Source organism: Eucalyptus grandis, chromosome 8 (assembly GCF_016545825.1).
Source record: "Eucalyptus grandis isolate ANBG69807.140 chromosome 8, ASM1654582v1, whole genome shotgun sequence".
NCBI classification, from domain to species: Eukaryota; Viridiplantae; Streptophyta; class Magnoliopsida; order Myrtales; family Myrtaceae; genus Eucalyptus; species Eucalyptus grandis.
The window spans coordinates 60,113,837-60,138,297 of record NC_052619.1 but is presented as its reverse complement, the minus strand read 5'-3'; the positions used below and the strand labels follow the sequence as shown (position 1 = coordinate 60,138,297).

Here is a 24,461-nt window from a genome sequence, read left to right as displayed (position 1 = left end):
CTCAACTAGAATCATAGAAATTTGCTTTTTCTACTGATGGTGGACGCAACAGAAATTGTAGTAAATTAGAACGGCGAATATCTTTTTGTATAAGTAGAGAACTTATTTATCTGATGGACCGGCCCTACTACAAGCCTAAATAGAATCACGGCGTCATCTGAATTGAACTCTTGGAGAAACATCGTGCTCCTGTGCTCGGTATGTACCCGGCATGGCATTTCTTCAACACACTTTGTTGATAATTGCTTTGAACATAGATTTTTATAACTTTATAAACACAATAACTTTTCGTGCATATGGATTTGATGGGAATTGTTGTAGCACTTTTGGGTCTGTTAAGTGTGCTGCATTTCCCACTTGATCATGAGTTGGTCAGTGGACCGTCTCAAGAAAGAGCGAAGTGGGGAAACTCTTGCTGTGTAATTGAAGTGGGAGCTTTGAGACTATTAGATTCTCACCCTTAGGCATCAAACCTCACGAGGTTACGTGCGAATTGGATTTGCTGGGCCGCCAAAAACCTGTGGGTGAACAAGCCTGACCATTTGGATTTGCTCGTTGGCCCACATTGGACTGACCCGCCCATGCCTGAAGTCTTTTATTTTGTGTTGCTTTGTTTTTTTTGGACCACCTCTCAAGCCTAAAGTTCAAAATATAGAATATGCTGATGTGTGGGGGATGTGTGTGTGAGAGAGAGAGAGAGAGACAAAGCCGGAGACGCCCGAGCCAGAATCGGCCCTATTCTCCGAGCTGCTCAAGGATTTTGTTGAGCGGCTCAAGCCTGCTTAATGATCAAGATTTTACTCTCGATGCTCGAGTCACAACGACTTTTTGGTCACTTTAACTTAATTCTTTGAGAAGCTTTAAGGCCCATGCTTTGACTCTCGTCATCTTCTGCGCCCAAGCATAGGTCCTTGCTGTTTGTGCACTTTCCCGAACTCCAGTCTGGCAAAACATGGCGAAATGCCACTCTTGAAGAGGTCGAATTCACCAAAATTGCCACTCTTGTGGAGCTCACGAGCCATATTCACGACTTCCTGAGGCAATTTTGGGCAAAAGAATGCTTCAAGTGCCATAACTTACGAAAGGTACACTTAAGTGCCATATTCGAAGAAAAACGGATCACTTAAGTGCCACTATGGCTAAAGTTCGGCTAAAACGCCGACGTGACATTTTTCCGGCGAAGCGAGCCTAAAACGACGCCGTTTTACACGCTGACGTGGCCAAATAATGCAAAAATGGCGTCGTTTTGGGCTAACGTGGTAATATATATATATATATATATATAAAATTAAATTTAGTTAAAATATTAAAAAAAATTTAAAAAAATTAAAAAGGAAATGGGGGAGGCGGCCGAGGGATCAGCCCTCGGCCCGCCGCCCCGCCTCCGCCGAGAAGGACCGGCGACGGCGGGGGGAGGGTCGGCCGGGGTCACCGGGCCTTGGCCAGGGGCGGGCGACCCCGGCCGACCAGCGGCAAGGGCTCGCGAGCCCTCGCCCGAGATTCGGCGAGGTTGCCGGCCCTCGTCCGGTGGGCAAAGGGCTACCGACCCTTCTTGGATGCAGGCGAGGGCCGCGACCCTCCCAGTCTGTGGCCAATGGTGAGGGCTGGCGGCCCTCACCCAGATCCGACGAGGGTCGCGGCCCTTGGCCCGGCCGGCCGCCGGTCGGCCGAGGTTGCTAGCCCTTGACCGGGGCCCACCGTCGCCGGCCCTTCCGGCGAGAGGTGGGAGCGGCGGGCGAGGGTTGATCCCTCGGCCGCCTCCCCCTTTTTCATTTTTTTTAACTTTTAAAATTATTAATTTTTAATATTTTAACTAAATTTAATTTTAAAATTATTATTTAAAAATATTTTAACTAAATTTAATTTTAATTTTAAATTAATTATTTTTATATTTTTTACCACGTCAGCCCAACACGACGCTGTTTTTGCATTATTTGGTCACGTTAGCATGCAAAACGGCGTTGTTTTGGGCTCGCTTCGCCGGAAAAATGCCACGTTGGTGTTTTGGCCGGACTTTGGCCGGATTGGCATTCAAGTGATCAATGTTACTCCGATTTTAGCACTTAAATGTAACTTTCGTAAGTTATGACACTTAAGTGTCCCTTTGTGCAAAGTTATGGCACTCTAGGGGTCCGCACGTCGGCAATTTCGTATAGGTAAGATCGTGCAAGTACCCCTTCCTGTGATCGTAAACCTTAGTAATGACCGCCCATATGCATATGATCAGAGGGAGTGGAGCTTCTCACCTTCTCACCGGAAGCAATCGAGACACGTTGTGTCGACTCTTGTCCTCATAAAGTGAATCAGGGTACTCTCTCCAACCTAATTTCCTAGTATAATCACAAAGCTTGATTAGGCTTATAATAATTATGAAACGAGGAGAGCAAAACCATGTGAATCGGCAAGCTTTTATCATTTGATATCAATAGCATGAATTGTCAGGAAAAAGCATCAGGGCTTGGCTTTTCATCACATTTTTTTTTCATTTCCAGGTGCATTAGGAGAGCTTGGCTTTATGACTTTGACTCAAAGTATTTTGATCAAGGGCTTTGATCAAGGGCAAAGAATGCTTAGCAATAGCCAATCTGTTCTTCTTTCTAACGCCATGGAAGCTCTCTTTCCTGAGAGACAGGGAAACAGAGGCTACCTTATCATCATTATTATGTTCTTTTTCGGTCCCTTCAGGTTTTGTGACTTGTCTCTTCTAGAAATCCATGTGTGATCAGAATCAGTTATAAATGAAACCCCTCGAAATGAAAAGAAGAAAACGGTAAGATACCATGCCAAAATGATTTATCAAGCAAATACAGACCATTTAGGAGAAAATTATAACAAAGCTAAAGCCTGATTTGCGGAACTTATATTGACACCTAAATTTTGATTAGGTCTTTTTTAATTAGGCCTTAGTCTCTTTTAATCTTTGTTTTTCCTTTTTTGGGATAAATAATAGATAATAAAAAAAAAACGACAAAAACCAAAAACAACAAAAAATAAAAACAAGAAAACAAAAAAGAAGCAGCCCATCGAGGTTGGGCCATCGCGCCCAAGCCCCTCTTCTTCTTTTCCACACAGGCTCGTGGCCCATCCCTCTTCTTCTTCAGCTTTGGCCCGGCCTCCCTCTCTCCTTCTTCCTCCTATCTTCTTCTTCCTCCTTCGCCTCTACATCTCACGCGTGGTGGCCGGCGACACACTCAAGGACGGCCTACGGTAGAGGGGAACGAAGGGAGGCCGTCGAAGGAGAGGATGACTCGCAGGTGCCTTCAATATGCGCCTTTAATGTTGAGATGAGATGTTAGTTCAGCCGAGAGAGAGGCCGGTTGGCGCGCCAAAGATCGTCGGCCAAGGCCTCCATCGACCGGCCTGAAGAGGAAGAGAAGGGGCACCCGATGACGCAAGTAAGATCTAAAGCCTACGAGCTTCGAAACCCTCCCCCGAGAGACTTCAGGGGAGGCCCAAACGCCCTCAAGCCAAGATCTGAAAGCTTGCAAGCAGAGGAAGGGTGGTCGGAGGAGGGGACGCCGAGTGGACCGACCAAAAGAGGTCTCGAAGGCCAGATCTAGGTGCTGGAGGGTTGGATCTGTGGAAGGAGGGCGAGATTTGGGTGAATTGCGAAAAAATCCGCACCTCAGCCGATCCCTGTCCCGCATCACTGCTGTCGCCGTCGCAATCGCCAAGCCTCGTGCCGTTTGACGCCATCATCCCTCGCCATTGTCCATCTCCATCGATGCCGTGCCAAACGATCAGAAGATGCCGAAGCTAACGTTGTTGCTTACTCATGTCACGCCCACTATCGTCTGCCATCGTCTCTGCTGCCAGTGCCACCCATCTTCGGAAACTGATGGGTTTTTATGTGTTGATGGGCCTAAATAGGCCCGTCCGCCCATGTTGGGTCCAAAAACCCGGCCTGTAAGTGAATGGCCCATGGATGAGGTTATTATATCTAAGCGGTTAAGATGTATGGGCGGTTACGTGATTTTGAAGTTACGTAATTTGAAGAGAATAAAGAATACATTCTCTCATTTTTTCTTACGCTCTTAGTTTTTTCCTAAAAACACAATACGCTCCTCGGAAGAACAGTATCGGGATTCCTCTCTGAATTGCAATATCAGTGTTTTAATCTGTGAAAGATAAGGTACATTTAACCTCGTAATGTACCTTTTGATCGGTGTAAAATGTGTTTCCTAGTCACGCTTCCATGTTCGTTGTTTTTTGGGGTTCGATTGAGTGTCGAATCGCTATTTTTGGGAATCCGTTTTCCCAACATTGGTATCAGAGCATTGTTCATGTTTCCCGATCACTTTTCATGTTTAGAAATAGTTTTTGATTGATTTTTTTGGTGAAACACCACTGTCGATCGATCAGGGACCAAAAAATCCCTACACCACGCACTGTTCACCCTCGTTTATGATTTTTTTGCAAATCGAAGTTCATTTCGATAGCGTAGGGTTGTAGCTCTCGTCGATACGAGAAAATCGACTGGTGGCTCGCCGCCGGGGGCGGCCAGACATGCTACCACGCGTAGTTAGAAGATTCGGCGTCGTTGGCGCGTGCAACACACGCACCAAGGCGATTCTCAGGCGCGTGCCGCATGCGCCAGTGATGTCATCGTGACGTCTGCCGGTGGTTGCTTGCACACGCGCAGGACATGTGCCGGGTCGTCAGTTTGAACCGACCCGACCCGACTGACCTCGACCCGTGACCCGCTGACTTGACCGTTGACTGTTGACCATTATTGACCTTCATTGACCGGTGTTGACTACCGTTGACCGATCCCAAAAAAGAAAAGGGGAAAATTATGTATTTTCCGTTTTGTTTGTTGTGGATTATAAGTAATCCCTTTTTTGTTCTGCATTTGTTGCAGGAACCATAATGCATTATACACGCATGCCTGCATTTCCAAAAACGGACAAAGAAAAGGCGAGACTTAAAGGGCTAATGACATAATTAGCTAATTATCGATGGAATGGCGGTGATGTAGTATTACACATGGTTAGGGTCAATCAGATGATATAAGAAATCATTTGGAATGATTATACTATGCCAGATTTTGAGAATGTGTCGGCTTTAATGATTACTCTTCTACTTGAATGGCAAGCGGTGTTAGATCACTTATGGAAGGTCAACGTGGTCTCGGATTATAGGAGACTTGCAATAACTTTTGTAAGAGAGTACTATAGAATCGAGTTAACTAAGACTTCAACCCTTGAGTTGAGTGTCACATTGCGCATAGTGAATGCGCCTTGGAGATGGCATGAGAGCTCTCTAAAGGTTTTTCCATAGTTGACTTATGTGCCTTCAAAATTCTCAAAAAATTTTACTGAGAGATTAGAAGAGACTTTCCCAATTTATGAGATTAGTGAGAATATTTGGGTTTAATTATTTATTTTTTCTTAAATTGGTTTGAGATGTTTTAGGTGTAAATATCTCTTTCTATGTTGATAATTTTCCTTTGAATATATTACTTAATATAATGGACATGTTTAATTATTGAAAGTTCAATATTATCTATTATTGTAAATTAGTATATTAATTTACAATTCTTTGTGGGAAGTTCAAGAAAATTTTAATGACTTTGCTGAACTTCTTTTTTTGCATGAAGATTATATTAATGATAATTTCAAGTTATGATTTTTGGATGATGATTGGAAACATAGTGACCTTTTGATTCTGAAACCTTACTAGAAATTATTCATTAATATGATGGTTTGTGCAAAATGGATGCATAAATGATATGCATTAATAATTCATGCATATGTGTATGATATGTTTAGATCGATGGCTTCAGCAACTAAGAACATAATTATTGATTTGAACAAAGAACACAAATTGAACGGCGAGAATTGTGAAATATTAAATAAAAAAATTTAATATGTGCTTGAAAAACAAAAAGCACTAAAAGCTCTTGACCATGTTATGGAAGAACTTCAGGATGTTGTGCGCCACCTTTAGCTAGCAGAAGACCACCTAAAGACATTTGAGCGGGAAACAAATATTTGTTGTGTTGCTTCCAGCTCAAAAGGGGCTTCAAGCTTTAAGTGCAAGCGTATTGATTCGTTCAAAAGATGGAAATATAATGGATCAAGTCCTTATTACAAGAAACCAAGAGTTAACTAACATAAGAGAGGAAAATGTCCTCAAGTGAAGAGAATTTCAAGGGTGAAATGTTTTAATTGTGACAAGAATGGTTACTATGCTCGCGATTGTCGCAAGCCAAAGAATGTAAACACCCCCTGTACTTTTGAGAACTTTGCTTATGTGTCAAGTTATATATTTTTAATTGAATTTAATCCTTTGTGAATTGCAGATTTGGGAGCAACAGACCATGTAGCGAAGGATAGAGAATTCTTCGTGGAATTTCGACGGGTACCAATTGAAACTAAATGGATCTATGTAGGAAATAACTTCAGAGCCGAAGTAAAATGGATTGACACCTATCAATTGAACATGCGTGGTTGACGCACTTTGTTCCTACATGATGTTTTATATACTCCGGAGATTCGTCGAAATTTAGTGTATGTTTTAGTGTTGATTAAGCTTGATTTTAGTTTGAACTTCCATAATGGTGGTGTGGATTTGTATTTAAATACAAACTACTATGGTTGTAGTTATTTTCTATATGGTTTTATTGTATTAAATGTTGACTGTGGCAATGTTAATATTTGTTATTCCCTTTTCATGTCTTTTAATTCATATGATAATTATGTGAATGTGTAGCATGCTAGATTTGGTCATATTGGCCAACAATGTATGAATAAGTTAGTTAAGGAGGTTTTGTTAGGCAATATTGAAAAAGTTAATTTGCCCACATGTAAGTATTGCCTAGTAGGTATTACAACAAGGAAACCATTTGAAAAAAGGTAAAAGAGCTGAACTTCATTTGCATTTAATCCATTCTGACGTCTATGGTCCAATGAATGTGAGAGGAATGCATGGGGCTGTTTATTTCATCACATTAATAGATGATTATACTCGATTCGGATATGTCTATTTGATTTCTCATAAATCTGAAGCATTGAGTTGTTTCAAAAGGTTTATGAGCTTGGTAAAAAATCAATTAGATAAGAAAATAAAAGTATTGAGATCTAATCGAAGTCGAGAATATTTATCTAATGAGTTCAGAAATTTATGTGATAAAAAAGGAATAGGAAGACAGTTGTCTATTCCCTATACTCCTCAACAAAATGGTGTTGCGGAAAAAAAAAACAAAAACAAAACCCTACTGGAAATGATTAGGTCAATGATGACGTATGCTAACTTACCTATTACTTTTTGGAGTGATGCTTTATTAATTGCTGCCTATATACTTAACCGTGTGCTTTTCAAATCAATTACTTCCACTCCATATGAGTTATGGACAGGTAAAAAATCGGACTTAAGTTTTCTTAAACTGTGGGGTTATACTGCCTATACTCATGAGCCCTCTCACAAGTTTGGGAAATTGGGTCATAGAGGAAAAAATAATATTTTTATAAGATACCTAGAACACTTGAAATGGTATGTGTTTATAGGTAAGCAGGAAAGTTTGAGTGTAACTGAATTTGAATCTCGAGATGTCACATTCTTAGGGAATGAATTCCCTAAGAAGGGCGAAATAGGTGAGGATTACTTTATTTGAAACCTTGGATTAAGATAATGAACTTAGTGGAGTTCGTCCAAGTGGGAGTAACATGAGAAGTGATGAATTTAATTCAACTCACTCTCAATTACAACCACATTATGAGATAATATCGTCATTATCTAATCCAAGTTTGAGCATAATTAAGAATGATGTGCAAAATATACAATCTCCCATACGACGAACAAATCGCAAAAGTATTCATCGTCAACGTTTTGACTTTGAAGGGGAAACTTCTATAGTTGCTTCACAAGATAAAGATGAGCCAAGAAATGTAAATGATGCTCTAAATTGCCTTAATAAGAAAAAAAATGGATGCATGCAATGGAAGAGGAGATGAAGTCAATGAAATCAAACCATGTTTGGGAACTACTTGATCTTCCAAAAGGACGCAAAGCCATTGGGAACAAGTGGGTTATCAAAATAACGCGTAAAGCTGATGGCTCAATAGAAAAACATAAAGCTCGTCTTGTGGCGAAGGGGTACAATCAAAAGGAATGAATTAATTATGAGGAAATATTTTCTCCTGTAGTGAGATTCACCTCGATTCGCATAATTCTAGCAATAGTAATTAGTATGAACATTGAGTTTCATCAAATGGATGTAAAGACCACTTTTCTCAATGGAGAATTAGAGGAAGAAATGTATATAGAACAACCTGTTGGTTTCATTATGAAAGGCCATAAACAAAAGGTATGTCGACTTTTGAGATTGATCTATAACCTTAAGCAGTCGTCAAGACAATAGTATATATGTTTTCATAATGCAATAATGTCATATGATTTTACAATAATTGATGAGGATCATTATGTATATATCAAAAGATCCAAAGATCAATTTATGATCATATCATTATATGTTGACGATATATTGATTGCCGGAAGCAATATGGAGTTTGTTAATACTATTAAGAGTTGGTTATTTTCCAACTTTGAGATGAAAGACATGGGTGAGGCTACATATATTCTTGGAGTTAAGATTTCAAGAGATTGTTCGAAGAGATCATTATCTTTTTCACAAGAAACATACATAAATAGAGTTCTTGAACGGTTTCGTATACAAGATTGTAAACCCATAGATACTCTTATTGTAAAAGGTGAAGGATTGAGCTATAGAATGTGTCTAAGGACTCCACAAAAGAAGGAACAAATGCAATATGTTCCTTATGCTAGTGCTGTTGGAAGCTTAATGTACGCTGTGATGTGTACAAGACCTGATATATATCTTGTAGTTAGAATTGTGAGTAGATACCAATCCAATCCAAGTCAAGCACAATGTAAAGCCGTTAAAAGAATACTGAGGTATCTCAAAGGAACTGCTGAGTATAGGCTGAGTTACCAAGGAAATGATTTGCGATTTGAAGGCTATTCAGATGGTGATTGGGGAGGAGATTTAGATGAAAGGAAATCTACCTCTGAATTTATTTTCTTACTTAATAATGGCGCCATATCTTGAAGCAATAAGAAACAAACGTGTATAGTCTTGTCCACGATGGAAGCTGAGTTCGAAGCATTATCAGCAGCGATACAAGAAGGTATTTGGCTTAAGAGATTTTTGGATCATTTAAATGTTATTGAGAATGTTGCAAACTCATTGTTGGTTAACTGTGATACCAAAGATCCAAAATATCATGGCAAGACCAAATATATAGATACAAAGTATAATTTTGTCAAGGATATGGTTGCACGAAAAGATGTGAACTTACAATATATATCTACGCATAAAATGGTAGCAAATCCTATGACAAAGCCAATACCTAGAGATGTGTTTTGTGGTCATGTGAAATCTCTATGACTGCGTAGAGACTGATGTACTGAATATTATAATTTCTCTAAAGTGTTCACATTTAATGAATTTATGTATTCATTATTAATGCCTATGAATCTTTGTTTGGCGTTTATGCATTTTAATGTTTAGTGCATTATATAAAATTGAGAAAGTATGTCGGACAAATAAAATATTAGCCCACTCACACAGATAATTGCCTCGATTTACTATGTGATAAATAGAGATGAGACGGTTTTTAAGCTTATTATTTATGTGATAATTGAGAGTTCAAGCTTAAAATATATATGTCACCTTAACTGAGTGTTAAGATAATGACATAATATTTACTATGTCCGAAAGTAAAATAACCAACATATTTTACTTTATATGTTTATGATGCCAGATGTGAGTTCTGATGAATTCTGTGAATGAGTAGTATGTGAACTCAAGTTAGACATTAGGTATATCTGAACTATCATCTGTACAGTATTGAAGGTGTAGACATACGCTTCATGGGAAATGATTTAATACCGTAATACGTATTTCATACTACGTATACTTAAGACGACCAACAAAAGTAGTAAAAGTTTTGATCTCAACTTTTATGCCGTGTGAGACTCTTGAGGAAAATAGTTCATCAATTTAGTGCCCTCGTGACTCTTACTTATTCTCAAGATTTCTATTCAGTATTTGCTATCTTAGAATGTTGTCAATAATCATGAATTGATTCGATCTAATGGGACATTTCTAGAAAAGCAAGTTGAACTGAAATTGAGAGTTTCAAGGAAAAATGAAGATCGAATTTGGAGAATCATATTTTAGTTTTGTATTTACTAGTCGACTAATTATGATTGTTTTTAAGATAATCATAATTGTAAATACAACATATCATTGTTTTAAAAGAGATCAAGAGAGATATCAATATGATCGATCGATCTAGGATACTGTATACTAAATCTACTCAAATTGTGTTCATTATGAGCTGCTAGATATTCCTAACAGATGTATGGCAACGAGCTCTCAAAGTATGTTGGTCACACGGATTATTCACTAGTATGAATGTTGTAGAGAGGTAAAGAGGATTCTGTTCGGCCCACCATGTGCGAGTGGGAGATGATGGGTTTTTATGTGTTGATGCACATAAGTAGGCTCGTCCGCCCATGTTGGGCCTAAAAACCCGACCCATAAGTGAAGGGCCCATGAAGGAGATTATTATATCTGAGCGATTAAGATATATGGGCGGTTACGTAATCTGAAGAGAATAGAGAATACATTCTCTCATTTTTTTTTTCTTATGCTCTCAGTTTCTCCCTAAAAACACAGTACGCTCCTCAGAAGAATAGTATCAGGATTCATCTCCGAATTGCGACATTAGTGTTTTAATCTGTGAAAGATAAGGTATGTTCAACCCCATAATGTACCTTTTGATCGGTGTAACATGTGTTTCCTGGGCACGCTTCCGCATTCGTTGTTTTTTGGGGTTCGATTGAGTGTCGAATCGCTATTTTTGGGAATCAATTTTCTTAACAGAAACCCTAGCTGCCGCCTCTACAAATCATGGCTGACCGACCGAGCGTGCTCGTTGCCTCCTACTAACCAGCTGCAACCTTGGTGCCGTCACCCGCCACATCGCCATCATCGCTGAGACGCTACCCGGCAACTTCCCGGCCATCCCTCCTCGGCGTTGCGAAGAGGTAGGGAGAAAGAAAGCTGCAAGATCGAGCCCAAACCGGGTTGGGCGAAGACCCCTAATCAAGTAGGGTTTGGTCCCAAACCTGGTCGGGCCTAGGTCGTTCTTCGGGTCAGTTTTTCTATGAATTCGGGTCGTTTGGGCCGGTCGCACATGGGCTAGTCTCGCATGGGCTTAGGAGTGGGTGGCCCTTTTGTTATTTTGTGGGCCTTGATTAAAACACTAAAAAAGAAAGAGAATCCCGGGCTGGGCCTGCTGGGCCTGCCGGGCCTGCCGTCGCTGATTCAGGTCGGAGCCAACCCGGGGGTCCAACCCGGGTCATTTTTAATAGTATTATAATAATAAAAAAAATAATATTTTAATAATAAAAATCAAAAAATCAAAAAAATAATTTATTTTCCAAAAAATCAAAATATAAAAAAAAAATGTCCCATACTTTCTTAGAAAGTCCAAAAAAAAAATCCAAAAAACCCATGTTTTTCCAAAAACCAAAATCCAAAAATGTTTTTTATGTCCAAAAATGAGAAAATGACTCAAAAAATGTTTTTCCTCCACAAAATGCATGGAAAATCTCTCAAACATCCAAAAAGTCTTAGGGTTTGAACAAGATTAGGTAGCGAAAGCGCATTAGTGATTAACTAGTATAATCAAGTCCCCAAACCTAGTTTCTCTAGTTGTACAAGAGCAAGTATTGCTCCCGATACTTCGTTTGGGTTTCTAGTCGACCCACCCCAAATTGATTAGTGACGACTCCGTTTTAAAATTAACCTATAATATAAAGACTCAAACCATAAGTCGCGAATTGGTAAGCTTGAGAGAGCCCGGGCTAAACTTAATAGACCTAGCCAAACCATTAGCATCCGCAGTGCCTACCTTAATCGAGCGCCAAAAAAAAGAGATCACGACAGCTTGGTGACTCTACTAGGGACATTCGAGGACTTATGCCGTTTTACCTTGTTTAAACACTTCGTGACTTGTTTTTGTTTTTTCTTTATGTAAGTCAGTAGCTTAGAGGTTTATTTTAATTTTGGTTAAAATCGAATGTTTTGTGATTATAAATTGTTGTGCATGCTTTTCTTGTTTCAGTACTACACATGGCACACACAACCCGGCCGCGGACACTGGGCTGCCATAGGATTTTAGGATGGTGTTAAGAAAATACGGCCTTAAACGAGACTGCGATGTATAGGTTGCCTTTCTTTTCCCCGAATTTCTTTAGCCGAGGTTAAGAAGGTATGATGCCAGTGTGAGACTGTGATAGGCAGACACCCTTTTAATTTCAACAAATCTTCTTAGTTAGAAATCGAGGTGCACGTCCCATGCACATGTCTTTTCGCTTGCCATTTTCTTTAAAAGCAAAGTAATTTCTTTATTACTCAGTCTTTTTTGGCCCATGGCAATTTAGGTAGGTTTTTCGAGTTTCAGTTTATATGCGATGGGAGGAGGCGATATCTAGTTTATTTTCGCCCTCAAAGTAGAGCTCTTCAGATGGTGGAGTCAATTGGACCAATTTGCCCAAGAGTACGTCAAAGCCAAAATCAGTTCATCTCCTATCGTTGTTTCAAATCCTCGTTCATCCTGAAGTCCTAAAGGCCATAGCACATTTATGGTGTCAGAGGACATTCACTTTTATGTTCGGCAAGTTCAAGCTAACCCAAACTCTATAAGAATACAACATCATCACTAGGAAGTCTCTCGAGAATAGGCTTGTTAGGCCACCAACAGGCATTAACCCGTTGCGTGGGTTAGCGCGACTTTTAAGAACTGAAGTCCATGTTATGAGGCAAATTATTGAAAATAACCATAATACTTGCCCACTAGCATTTTTGACTGCCTGTTTTAAAAATTAACCCATGATCCAAAAAAGTGAAATTTTCCTCCTAGCCTTTTTTGGGTTCATCATTTTCCCCATGAAAGAAACGCCATAAGTCCCTCAATGGCATGGGTGGTTGATCAAGTCTCAAAGGGGCAAAATTGTGTCAACATGATTTTAGCCAAAACATTCTTGTCCCTTAATCGTTATAAGAAAACATGGAAAAAATCATGTAAGCCTCCTCGGAAATTTTGCAGGTCTGGTTCTTTTCTCATCTAAGCAAATTTCGATACTTCATGCAATCGTCTGAAACAAATGATTTCGAAAATCCATTATAGAAATTTGTCATCCTAGGACCATACATTCCCAACCAAAGCTGTTTCAACTGGATAAATTTCCTAAGAGATCCTACTCCTGAGATATTCCAATGGTGTGTTGGTTGGTTTCATGAAAAGAAAGCTTGCTTTGCTTACAGACGTAGCCATCCAATTTCGTTGCTCAGCCTCTCCGGCGCCACTCCCTATTACCCATATAGGGTGGCCCGACAATATGAAGCCCTTTAGGAGATCCCACTGCTTTCCAAAAGGAAGATCCATCCACTATGTTTCACCTATCAAAGTCGTGACTACGCATTCGAGATTGACATTATCAAGAAAACATGGAGCAAGTGTCATCGCAAAAGGATCATGGTACTTGAAAAACTGGAAAGATAGGAAAAGGTCCATCACTCTTCTGCGTCCTACATCTATAATTATCGTATTTCGACAAAATTGAAGCCATCGGTCCCTCACCCAACTAGCGAGATCAGTCGACATGAGTAAGTAGAGCATATGCAAAGGGACTTGGGAATAAGCTGGGTACACGCCTCAGAGCCAGTCTAGGGAAGCGAGCATCTTTGCAAGAACAAGGCTCCCCGTCGCATATAAATAGCAGTCGTGTGCCTCATAGTGTTAATATTGTGAAAGTTTTGTTCCATTGTTTAGGGATTTTTGTTTAATATCTAATATTTTGTTTGTCATTTTAATTTCAAGTTTTAGATGTCAAAAGTCTGTTGTCTGTAAAAACCTTTTTCAATAAATAAAAATAGCTAGACCGTTGCCATGGGTCAATCTTTGTCTACTCTTGTGCTCATTCAGTGTTTTTGTGGACTAGGTAATTATGAATCGTTGGCCACCGGCCGCCCGTGAATGGCCTCACGTAATAAGGTCCGATCAAAATGATGTACAAAATCGCCTCGCCAACATTGAAGACGGCGTAAGACAGATGTCCATTGTCCTTCGATAACTCTTGAGGCAAATGGAATCCACTCAAGTCAATTCCAACTCCATAGCTGCTTTAAACACCCTTATGACGCCCGCAAATTTGCCAGAGGATAACTAACAAGATAGACAGCTCGTGAAAATCATGAAAAAGCTAAGCTAATTGCAAGGGCAAGATTCCATTGATTTGTTTGATTATGCCGACATTAAGATCTCTGAAGAGCTCAAAGTACCTGAATGTGAGATATGCTGATACCTCTCACTTAGAGACCTATTTACAGGCCTACCTAGTCTGAATGATGATTCAATCGTACCAATCAAACCTGACTGGCCCCACCTTACGGTGGTACATCATAAGAAGAATCAATCTCCTTAAGACATGGAGGGGAACTAACAGATGCTTTCTGGCAAGAATATGATATTGACATCAACGCTGACATCACCTTGCCCTACAAAAAGCCAACAGTCCCAGAGCATGAAGAACCGAGAGTCACAGAGATGAGGGGCAATATGTTTTTAAGAACACATGCTGTGGCAGGAAGAAACCCAATCGCTCAGTCTGACCTGCGGCCTACAGGAGAAGAACCGGTAGGACAAAATATTGATGCAGCCTTGCATGGTAGATGGACAACCGAGCAATATGTTATTGCTAAAAAGCTTCCCACTGGAAAAGGCAAGGAGCCCGCATACGAGGTCAATGCCACTGAGTCCGTTCAAGACCGACGCACAGCAAGACGGTTCTCCAAGCTTACTGTAAGAGCTAGGGTCTAAAGAATGCCAACCCCCATCACCCTAGGGAAAGAAACTCCACCATCTCCCACTGATAAAGTCCAGCTAGCGAAACAAAGAGCTTTACTTAAAAGGTCCGAGCTAGAAGTCAAGAAAAGAAAGCTTAAGCAATTCGAGTTAACGTCTACCACTGAACGTAGGCAAAACCTGACAATCAATGAGTCGCCGCATCCACACTTCGAGAATCCCTTAGGATATAATCCTGAAGGCTATCGGTCCCTAAGATACAACCCAAAGGGCTACCAGTATTATACAGATGAAAACAGCCATTCATCGTATGACTGCCTCCCACCCATACACAGGACCCGAGGCCAATTAGAAGAGGAAACTTACGTCCATCATGACTTGTCTCCCAATGAACTGCTAAGCTTATCACCTGACCATGAGAATGACATAAATACCTCATCCTTGGTTGGAGATTTCGACCCGGAAGAAAGCGATGAGATGATCTTGGTAGATTCCAACTTTCCTTAAGCGATAGAATTCACCACCGCAATGAATATGCAATGGGAAAACCAGTGGCTTAATCAAGACATAGCAGGCCCTTCTTGCCCTCATATGATTATGTCCCTTAGAGAAATGAGGGTACGTAATCTCCGCAAGTATAATGGCGTGACTTGCCCCGTCGCCCACCTGCAATATTTCCATGCAAAAATGAGTCGGCACTACAACCCAATGTCATTTACAACTCAAGCCTTCCAAAAAAGTCTTACAAGGTCTACATTGCAATGATTCATCACCGCTAATATCTACCTCATAAGGGATTGTAATGAGCTGTCAACTACATTCCTATATCAGTATCTAAGCCAGATAGGAACCGAACTGCCTTGCGAGAACTTGGTGCACTTCAAGAGAAGACCAATAGAAGATTTCCAGGCATATGCAGAAAGGTGGGAAGCTTTTATAATGCAAACCTACCCTCAACTGGCCGAAGAAGAAATGATGAAGTTTTTCATAGGAGCTCTACCTCACAAGCATCACTGTTGGTTGCATGGACTACACTTCCATAGCTTCAATGAAGTGATCCTCTCATGCGAATATTTCGAGTCTACTGGAGGCGAGGAACTCAAAGGCGCTTGATTACAGGACCAGCACTATCAAAGCGCTCCTTTACATAAATGATTTTAAGACTTAATAATGCAAAGGATGCTAATAGATATATTAGCGTAACATAAGTCCCCGAACCTAGACATCTAGTTGCTTAGGAATCAAGAGACTACTCCTGACCCTTGATTGGGTTCTCTAGTCACCCCAAAAATGAGGCTAGTGGCAACTCCCATATTCTTTCTAGAATGTATTAAACAACTCAATCATTTAATAAACCCATCGTGAGGGGTACGAACCTTTAAAAAAGGTTCACGATTGTGATTTAGCATATTCAAGATGGTAAAGCCGATAAAGATGAAGTGATACCATTTTTTATGGATGTACATCTTGAGAGGATTATCATGATCTTAAAAGTATCCTTAAACTCACATTTACATATGGTTTCCTTTCGACCTTAAAATCATTAATTAAGATGTGCCACGATGTTAGGGTAGGGTCATGACACCTTCTGTTGTCATGCGGGGTACGAGCTTGGGAGAGCTCACAATTTCGATCAACTGAATCCACAAGGGGTTCACCTAAGAGGCGAGGTGATGATGCCTCTATGAATGAGAACCGTGAGAGAGTTTTCGTGATCAAGTACCTATAAATCCAACCTCTTTCCCCCATACCCTTCCCTTCCCCGAGGGTTGAGTGGCGAATAGATGGGGTCACGACAAACACATAACTATTTGTGGATTTTGTCTCATTTGAATATGAAATTCAGTTAGTATCACTATATCCTTCTAATACAGTGGAAAATCCACTATACTGGATAGCAAGGGATAGCTTCGAAAGGTAGCTGAATAGCTTGCAACGAGAGAAATTAGAACTGGTCCAAAACTAGACCGGTTTGGATGCCGATGCCGCCAGAGAAGATCAGACTTGGATGGATAGATTTGGCTCATACCAGAGCTTGATCTTGCTCCAACCACCACTGGTACCGAAGGACAAAGGGGCTAGACGGTGGTGCAGGGCTGAAGACCGCTGGCGGGGGCTAAAACCGGCGGCAAAAGTTCGTCAAAGAGAGATTCCATCGAACCTAACTAGAGAGAGGGAGAGATCTATTTTTGGTGGGAGAATTGAGAGAGAAAAGAGAGAGAGGTACTAAGAAAGAGAATTTTCATGTAGAAATGAGCCCCTCAAGAAAATGGAGAAAAATCTCATTTATATACACCCAAAATTAAGCGCTTTTAGCCATCGATTCAATCCAACAGTCGAAATTTCGATCCAACGATCAAAAATTGATTTTGAAGACTCTATCATGATCTCGAGTTGTTGGAAAATTGATCTAGTGGGTTTGATTTGCAAAAACCCAAGCCAAAATTGATAATTGCGTTAAAATGTCCAATTATGGGTTAATTTGCAATTTAATGAAATTCGAGGATCAATTTGTAAAATTTTGGAAATTGAAGATGCACTAGTAAATTTTACATTGAGAGGATTTTAGAACTAGTCTCCGTGGTCAAGAACTAGCGGGAAAGGGCATGAACCGGCAAGTCCCGCCGACGGCCGGTTAGCCCGGTTCAGTTCGGTTCGGCTGAATTTTAACTGGTTCTTGATCGGTTTGGTCTGGTTCTAGCTGTTTTGTCCACTTGGGATCCCTATGGGTCCAAAATTTATGCACTTTGGTCCATAAATGACCAAATTAAAAAGGAATTTTATTCTTTTTAAGAAAAAATTGGTCAATTAAGGTACAATTAAGCTAATCAAACCTTATGAACATGATCTAGAGGTCTTTTATTGACCTAATTGAATGATTACAGTGAAAAATAACGAGTCGAAATCATGGGTGCTTTAAATTGGGCCTAAAGGGCTAAAATGATAAAATTTGCAGTTCAATGGGCAAAATTGTAAATTAACTAAAATTGAACGCAATTAATGTCACAATTACCCTATCTAATGAGCAACCTATATGTAAGATCACTTATCATATTCAAATTGACCTTGAATTGAAGTGCTTGAGCTTAGGTCAAAAATAGATCTAAGCCTAATATTAAAATTGGACCTAGATTTATTAAATTAAACTATAACCATGAATTGATCAATTCAAATTTTGATGATTGAAGCTTAATTGCTTGATTTTCTTATGCTCGGGAGGATAAAATTCTTCAAATTGATGAATTCTGGTGTGAATTTCTCAAAATCAATTTCGAATTTGGACTTATCTTAAGAAAATAAGTGAAAAACAATCGTTTGTTTGCAAATTATGAATGATCGATTTTGGTCCCCTAATTAGGACTAAAAACAACAATTCACATTTTCACTTGGTAAATAATGAAATTAAATACATAGACAAATTTTAAATAGTCCATAAACCAAATGTTAAATAAGGAACTACACCTAATTATGACTATAATAAAAATAATTTTATTTTTTGGTCTATTTAGAACCTAAAACTGAAAAATTCAGAAATCAAGGTTCTTAATCGAATTTTGTGAAATTTTTGACACAAAAATCAAATTGGCATTAAAAGAAATGTATTTTGTGCATTTTTTTTTTTCTTTTTTTGGTCAAATGTTTGACCAAAAGTTAACTATTTAGTTGACTTTATCTAAAATGTCAATTTTTTTGTCAAATCTTTGAATTTGCAAGAAATTGATTTAACAAAAGTAAAATTAAAGCTGAATGGAATTTTTTTGGGTAAAAAGTCAATTTTGATCTGGGGTTGACTTTTGATCACGAGTTGACCAAAAAGTCAACTCGAAAGTCAACAGTTTGACTTTTGGGTTTTTCTTGAAAATAAGCTAGAAATTACTTAATAACAATGCAAAAAAAGAAAGAAATGAAAAATGACATTTTTCGGTTGAAAGATGGGGCTCCATGGTGATTAGATATCCAAATCTCAATTTTTTACCTTTCAATGATGTGTCGACTAAAAATCAGGTGTTAACACCATACAGTTGCCACCGTTGAACGGAAACTAGTAAGGTATGAGTGCGTGTTGAACCGGGTAGGGCTCCATTCCCTAACCTGATATGGATCGAGGTTTGTGACTCGTAGTTGTTTGGCTTGATTCACCAGTTGGGTCAGTCCCATACGAGGAGGGGATCGGCCCTCTTCTATTTGGTTGAAAGCCCGCAACATTATCTTCTTTGAATGGTTATTAGGCCCATGTCTATCCTGACCCAATGGCCCATTGATTTTGTATCGGATACCACTGGATTGAGGGCTAGTGAGTTGGCCCAATGATATACATTGGAGCATAGGTAGATGTTGGTGTTGTCAACCTACCCTTCTTGATAAGTCGATTCAACCTGATCAGATGGTGTGGGCGTTTGGTTTTGAAGTAAGGAATCCTCTACTAAGGAACTTGCAATATACTTATCCCTTATCATGATATAAAAAAAAAAATGAATTCCAAATTGTTTTACTAATTTATTCTCGTAGGAAGAGATTTGCATAGAAGATCAAGAAAAAAACGATGGAAATTATGGGGTTGCGGAAGCTAGGCCAAGAAGTGAAGGCTATGATACCATGACAGAAAGAGAAAAGAAATTTAAGAAAATGTTTTCTTTGTATTCTATTTTGTATGCAAGTGACACGGCCCACGGACGAAGCATGATCCAAGACCGTTCGTGATGAGGCCATGTCACACATTAAGGCTTGTCAAAGAATAGCCCACGATCGATCCATGAACGATCCACGATCCGCACAAGGCCAACCCATGTGCGATCCAGAGAAAGGCCTATGGATGACCCGTGAGCAATGTTGGGCCAGCCCACGTGCAGCCTGCGATCGTTCAGCTATTCTCATGTCGGGGGACCCTATTGCCCTGATCTTACTTCTGACACACGCCCATGGGCTTTCCTAAGGGCTACAACCATTGAGTGGTCTGTTGTGTAGCCTTGTAATGATGATACGGATTCAAACTCCACCATTGGATTGGAGGGACGATCAATGATTGAGATACGACCAAAACCTGTATAAATAGGGGTCCCTCCCCCTCATTGTAACCAGCTCGTTCACAAGTGAATATACTATCTCCTTGCTCATCCGACCCTTGTGTTCGTGCGCGTGTGTGTAAGGCTAACTTGAGATTGATAATCCTAAGGCTGCACGGTGTTTTGATCAATCATAATTGACCGACTCATAACAAGTGGTATTAGAGCGATTGTTCTAAGCGCAATGGATGATCCTTATGCTTACGTCCCGATCGTGCAAGGCGATGACCAAGAAGATCGTGGGCGTCCAGCTAAGAAAGGCATCCGGTCGAAGAAAAACCGTGCTGTCTTGAGCTCGAGGGATTTGAAGGGAGATCTGGAGAACCGAATGACAATCCTAAAAGAGACCATCACGGACATCCGGGCATTGATGGACGACCTAAACCAGACCCATCGATAAAGTGGAAGCCGGTAGGGAGGAGTTCTTGGCCGAAGTGCAAGAACTTAAGGCCGGCATAGGAGAGCTCCGTGTCAAGGTGCTGGGATTCCTCACGCACGAGCTATAGTAGCGGGACAAGACCTGAGAGGCCGCGATGGTGGCCATGCGTGCGAAGATGGTCGAGTTGAAAAGCAAACTTGCCAAGCTTGAAGCTGCACGCGTGAATGGAGTGATCACCATGCAACCACGTGCCGATGCACCCAAGCCGAAAGAGTTCAAAGGTTCACGAGTGGCAAAGGACGTGGACAACTTTCCGTGGTACATGGAACGCTACTTCCAGACTATGGGAATGACCAATGACGTGATTTGAGTAAACACTGCAGTAATGTATTTAACTAATGATGCATTACTGTGGTAGCGTCGTAGGTCGGATGATAGGAATGGCGACCCTATCATGACATGGGCTTGGTTCGTCGAGGAATTTCGGCAAACATACTATCCCGCTTATGCGACGGAGGAAGTTCGCGGGGAACTCAAGCGCCTAGAACAAAAGGTTGAAGTCCGCGACTACGTGAAACGGTTCTCAAAGTTGTTGCTCCAAATCCTGTCCATGATCGAGACGGAAGCATTCCATCAGTTCATGAGCGGACTCAAACCATGGGTCAAGCAAGAGCTCAAACGGTGCAATGCAACGGATCTCACAACGGCTACTTCCGTGGCCGAGTCCCTTGTGGAATACAAACCATCGTCCTCTACCAAGCTAGACTCTCGACCGAAAGAAAGGGCCAATGGTGAGGGAGATCGGAGCCGATACAACCATCCGAATGGAGGCAAACCACCATCGGTCCCTCCTAGGACTCAACCCGAGTCGAGCCATGGAGGATACCATTGTAAGGTACGCACCTACAAGTACTTCTTTTGCGACAGTCCCCATATGGCCCGAGATTGCCTGAAAGAAGGAAAGTTGGCAATGTTGTGCAAGGAGAATGAGCCACGAGAGGAGGCGCAGTTGGGATCGTTACAGATCCATGGGTCAATCAAGGTTAAGAAGGCTAAGGAACCCAAATGGATGATATTCATAGATGTAAAGATCGGTGGTACCACGATGAGTGCGCTCATGGATACTAGGGCATCCGATCTCTTCATATCCAAAAAAGCCACAAAGAAGTTGAATCTTCCGGTCGAGACGAGTGATGCCGATTGGCTCAAAACGGTGAACTCCAAAGAAATCCCGACTAGTGGCATGGCTAGAGACGTGGAGCTGCACCTTGGTCCATGGACAGCAAAGAGGATATCGAGGTAATCCCCCTTGACGACTATGACTTCGTGCTTGGTTTAAGATTCCTCAATCGGATCAATGCGGGCGTTATGCCCTTCGCGGATTGTATTTGCATCCTAGATAAGTGGTGCCAATGCATGGTCCTAATCTACTGCGAGTCGAGACACGATAGGAAGATGCTATCGGCCATGCAATTGACAGAGGGGTTATGGAAGGGCGAGGTGACCTTCTTGGCAGTGTTGAAGGAGGAGGGTGTGGAAGAAAGTGAGGTACCGGGAGAGATGACCCAAGTCCTTGACGCCTTCCAAGTGATGCTGCCTGAGCTGCCCAAGAAGTTGCCTCCTCGAAGAGAAGTGGACCACCGGATCGAGCTTGTGCCCGATGCTCGACCGCCGGCCATGGCACCCTATCGCATGGCCCCGCCTGAGTTTAAGGAACTGAGGAAACAACTCAAAGAATTGCTCGATGCGGGGTATATTCGGCCGTCCAAGGCTCCGTTCGGTGCTCCAGTTTTGTTCCAAAAGAAACATTATGGATCTCTCCGTATGTGCATAGATTACCGAGCATTGAACAAGCTCACTGTCAAGAACAAGTACCTGATCCCGCTCATTGCAAACTTATTCAATCAACTTGAGGAAGCCCATTGGTTCTCCAAGCTTGATCTACAATTGGGATACTATCAGGTTCGGATTGCCGAAGGGGATGAGCCGAAAACTGCGTGCGTGACTTGCTACAAATCGTACGAGTTCTTCGTCATGCCTTTTGTCTTGACCAATGCACTAGCTACGTTTTGCACTCTCATGAACAAGGTACTACATCTGTTTCTTGATCAATTCGTTGTGGTTTACCCTGATGATATCGTTGTATATAGCTGACACTCGAGGAACACGTCAAGCATTTGAGTCGAGTTTTCCAGCTTCTCCAGGAAAATGACTTGTATATGAAGAGTGAAAAATGCGCCTTCGCGCAAGAGGAAGTCCCTTTCCTTGGGCACATTGTCGAGGGCAAACGAGTACGGATGGACGCGGCCAAGATCCATGCCATTGTTGAATGAGAACCACCGACCAATGTGACGAAGCTGAGATCCTTCCTTGGTCTCACGAACTACTATTGACGCTTCATCCGGGGATATTCGAGCCTTACCATGCCACTCACGAATATGTTGAAAAAAGAAAGGCCATGAGAGTGGACGGATCGATTGAAGCGGGCCATGACCGAAGAGCCGATGCTCGTGCTACTCAATTACACCAAGCCATACGAGGTAGAAATCGATACTTCTGATTTTGCTATCGATAGTGTCTTGATGCAAGAAGGGCATCCGGTTGCCTTCGAGTTGCGGAAATTGAACGATACTGAGCGACGATACATGGTCCAAGAGAAGGAAATGACCGTAGTGGTGCATTGCCTTCGTACGTGGAGGCACTACTTCTTGGGATCGCAATTCATCGTGAGGACCGACAATGTGGCCATAAGCTACTTCCAAATCTTGAAGAAGCTTAGCCCGAAGCAAGCTCGGTGGCAAGACTTCCTGGCCGAGTTTGATTATGTGCTGGAATACAAGCTCGGAAAATCCAATTCCATGGCCAACGCCTTAAGCAGGAAGATGGAGCTAACCAACGTGATGAGTCGACTCGATTGTCCCTGGATCGATCGTATCAAGGAGGGCCTGAAGCATGATCAAATGGCTCAAGCTCTCCTACGGTACGCCCAAGAGGGCAAGACGAGGTGATTTTGGTTCGAGGATAATCTCCTCTACACCAAAGGACGACGACTCTATGTGTTGTTCCACAAGAAACTCCGGAAGGAAGTCTTACACGAGTGCTACAACTTTAAATGAGCGAGTCATCTAGGAATCCACCACACCATGGCACTTGTCAAGGATCAATATTATTGACCGCACATGAGGGACGACGTTGAAGCCTACGTGCGGATGTGTCTTATGTGCCAACAAGATAAGATAAAGCAACAGTCACCGGCGGGGCTCCTTGAACCGTTGCCTATCCCGGAATGTCCATAAGAGAGCGTCTCCATAGACTTCATCGTGATATTGCTAAAGTCCAAAGGGTGTTGGACCCTCATGGTCATGGTGGATTGCTTCTCCAAGTATGTGACGTTCGTGCTAGCTATGAAGGATTGTCCATCTAAGGAAGCAGCCGAGCTGTTCCTCAAGCACGTCGTCAAGTATTGGGGCGTTCCACACACGATCGTGAGCGATCGCGATCCTTGATTCACCGGGCGGTTTTGGACCGAGCTCTTCAAGTTGCTAAGGATGAACCTCAACTTCCCTACGAGCATGCATCCCCAAACCGACGGACAGACGGAGCAGGTGAATGCACTCCTAAAAATCTACCTCTGACATTACGTGAGCAACACGCAAGTGAATTAGGCGTAGCTGATCGATGTGGCCCAATTTTTCTACAACTTGCAACGGAGTGAGTTCACGAACTGGAGCCCATTCTAGATCATGACCGAGCAACAACCCCTTACACCGAGCGCGATCACCTTGGGGTATCGAGGAAACAACCCCTCCGCGTACAAGTTCACTAAGGAATGGGATGAGCATGCAGACTTGGCACGGGCATGCCTAAATAGAGCCGCGAAGCTCATAAAGAAGTGGGCCGACAAGAAGTGATTGCATGTGGAATTTCAAGTTGAGGACTTCATGTTGGCTAAACTGCTTGGTACTATGAGGTGCATAAAGGGCTGATCTGTCGCTATGAAGGTCTCTTCCGAATGTTGCAGCAGAATAGGAAGGTAGCATACAAGCTGGACTTGCCGACTAAACTCAAGGTACACCTCATGTACCATGTGAGTATGCTCAAGCCTTTCCATGCAGACAA

The 24,461-nt window shown here is 41.6% G+C and overlaps 1 protein-coding gene across 1 annotated transcript; it reads left to right on the top strand.

Moving 5' to 3' along the window:
• Positions 1-20,496: 20,496 nt before the first annotated feature.
• On the top strand, positions 20,497-22,675 carry LOC104417618. The gene is made up of 4 exons (XM_010028861.2): positions 20,497-20,703; positions 20,761-21,641; positions 21,683-22,430; positions 22,493-22,675. The coding sequence occupies exons 1-4, from the start codon at positions 20,497-20,499 to the stop codon at positions 22,673-22,675; spliced, it is 2,019 nt and encodes a 672-aa protein (XP_010027163.2).
• Positions 22,676-24,461: the final 1,786 nt, after the last annotated feature.